The sequence below is a fragment of the Hylaeus volcanicus genome, unplaced genomic scaffold (assembly GCF_026283585.1).
Source record: "Hylaeus volcanicus isolate JK05 unplaced genomic scaffold, UHH_iyHylVolc1.0_haploid 14643, whole genome shotgun sequence".
Taxonomy (NCBI): domain Eukaryota; kingdom Metazoa; phylum Arthropoda; class Insecta; order Hymenoptera; family Colletidae; genus Hylaeus; species Hylaeus volcanicus.
The window spans coordinates 8-2,513 of NW_026531404.1; the positions used below are offsets into that span (position 1 = coordinate 8).

Here is a 2,506-nt window from a genome sequence, read left to right on the forward strand (position 1 = left end):
AAACTAATGCTAAGAGGGAAACAGTACTTGCTTTTAAGCAAGAAATTATTGTGTTTGAAAATAAACCACAAGGATAACCGACAGTATGAGTCTCGTTTCCTTATCTATAGATACTTATAAGTTTGCCTTCGAGTTAAAATTTATTTGATTTGTTGGATTTCGCGATAAGTCCTTTCCCCTCGGTATCGTCGTACTCTTCGTATTCTTGTTCAGTCGTGATATATCACTCGTGCATGGAGTGTTTTCAAACGAAATGTCGTCGGAAAGCTTAACGCAAATTCCAGGAAGAGACACCTTGAGGATCATTTTCTTGTTTTCCAGAGCAAAGTTTCTAAAGCAAATTTTGGAACAGGTGATTGAAAAAGGATTGCTCATTTAAGTAGTTCTTTTTGTGCATTTTATTTTATACTTATGGTGAAGTCTTAGTATTTATTGTGAAATTGCTAATGAATGTATACCTTCGCTGAAGTAATCTGTGAATTTTCTGTGAATAATCTGTGTTGTTTACATCTATCCAATTGGCTTCTATCCAATAGTATTTGTACATACAGTGGTAACACGATTGTTGCATAATATCCTCGATCGATGCAATGCGTTTACAAGTGGTCACTTAGCAACGAGAGAGGTTGGAGAGGGGTTTGTAATTGATAGTGATGACCACATGTAGTGAAAGTGGATAGTATACGTGAAGCCTCTTGACATTGAATTGATTATTTTGATTATTTCATAAACATCGTTTTTCTATAATCATCAAGGTTCGATTGTACATACTTCCTAACATTAACTAATTTTCATTACCTGAAATTGGTGTCAAATATATTTAAATCATCCGTAATTACAATTTTTGTATATTGCAACAGATTATGCGATATACAAAAGTTCTTTTGTGATATTTGTGATATTTTGACATACGTTAACTACCATTCTTTTTTAGTTTTCAAAATATAATTATCAGAAACATTTTATTGTCTTGAAAACAAGGCCAGATAAATCCAGATCAGGCCCAGGTAAGTCCAGGTCAATGGTCTGTGGTTCTGTTTCATGGACAATAAAACACTTCCAATAATTATATGATGAAAATTAAAAGTAGCTGACAAATAGTTGCACGGAAACAATCATTTTTTATGAAATTTACTGATGACAAGCAGTGAAAGTATACATTTACTAGTGAATATTAATAGATAACATTGTAGTACACATTCATTGACTATTTTACTAAATGTGTTCATTCACTGTGCAGTCCACTTTCACACTAACATACACATCTTTGGTTCTTTTCTTAAAATTATCAAATTAAACTATCCCTGTACAGCTATTTGTTTACTTACTTAAGTTCTTTGTTAATTCTGCAGTCTCAACTAAGCATATTAAAATTGTTTTTGTCTAATCGAAATTAAATTTGTGTTTCTGTCTCAGCTCGAATTAGAGAAAGCGCTGTTGTCCGCGGAGTATGAATCGGAATCCTTGAAGCTCAGTCAGGACGAAGGAGAGAAGATAAAGGTGCAGATGCGGATAAACGAGCTGGAGAGGCAGATGGCCGAAGATAATACGACGCAAGCGAATTTGCAAGCGGATGCTAAGCTGAGAGTTCAGAGGGCTCAACAGGTTTGCGGTCGTTTGGAGGAAGAGCTCGCGAATTGCGTGGACGAAGCCACACAACAAAACGTTAGCGAGAAGCTCGCGACTCAGCAGGACATCCTGGAATCTGAAAGGAAGGCCTTCGAGGATCTGGAGTTCCACCATCTCGAAGAGGAAGCGAGCAAACTGGCGAACAGAGAAGAATTGCAAAGGTAAATCGATATTCTGTATATGAAAAACTATGTCAAACAAGAATTAGGGCCTCCCAGAGAAGATCAAGAGGAGCCACCTACTGTTTTGACTACTGCTCATCCTGTTAAAAACCTCTACTATATCAGGAACAAATTGTTTTTGCTGGAGCTTGCGTTTGCTTTACGTTTCAAACTCTGATTACGTGCTATTAGAAAAATGATTAAATTCTATTACACTAGTTTACAAACAAAATGTACATTCAATGCCACAATTTTTTTTCTTGCGTATTTTGGGCTACTAAACTTGAAAATCGCAAGACAACATTTTTCTATGGATAGATTTTTTTATATGAATTTTTGAATTCTTTTTTTCGATTTTTTTCTGACATACGTTCACATTTTAGGCCATATAAGGATTCGTAAAAGTGCGATCTATACGTAAACAATAAGAAACTGGACATAATTTGATAATTTCTATTTTTCCGTGGCCATGGAAGAAATATTCGTGTTCTATTTTACCCGAAAAAATCAAAGTTTCTCATATATATTGGCTCATAACATTTAAACTATTGAACCGATTGGAAAATAATGTAAAAATCAATTGTTGGAAATTCGATTACCTTTAAAATGGCGTCTTGCGCGACTCAATCGGACGTTTTTAACTCTAGATATGGCCTAAAATGTGAAGGTATGTCAGAAAAAAATCGAAAAAAAAAATTCAAAAATTCGTATAAAAA

At 34.7% G+C, this 2,506-nt stretch overlaps 1 protein-coding gene across 1 annotated transcript; it reads left to right on the forward strand.

Annotated features, from left to right (window-relative positions):
* Positions 1-239: 239 nt before the first annotated feature.
* LOC128882112 (pleckstrin homology-like domain family B member 2) lies at positions 240-2,500 on the forward strand. Its single transcript, XM_054133677.1, has 2 exons — positions 240-352; positions 1,417-2,500. Exons 1-2 carry the CDS (start codon positions 254-256, stop codon positions 1,792-1,794), a joined length of 477 nt encoding a protein of 158 aa, XP_053989652.1. The 5' UTR covers positions 240-253; the 3' UTR covers positions 1,795-2,500.
* The last annotated feature ends 6 nt before the right edge of the window (positions 2,501-2,506 follow it).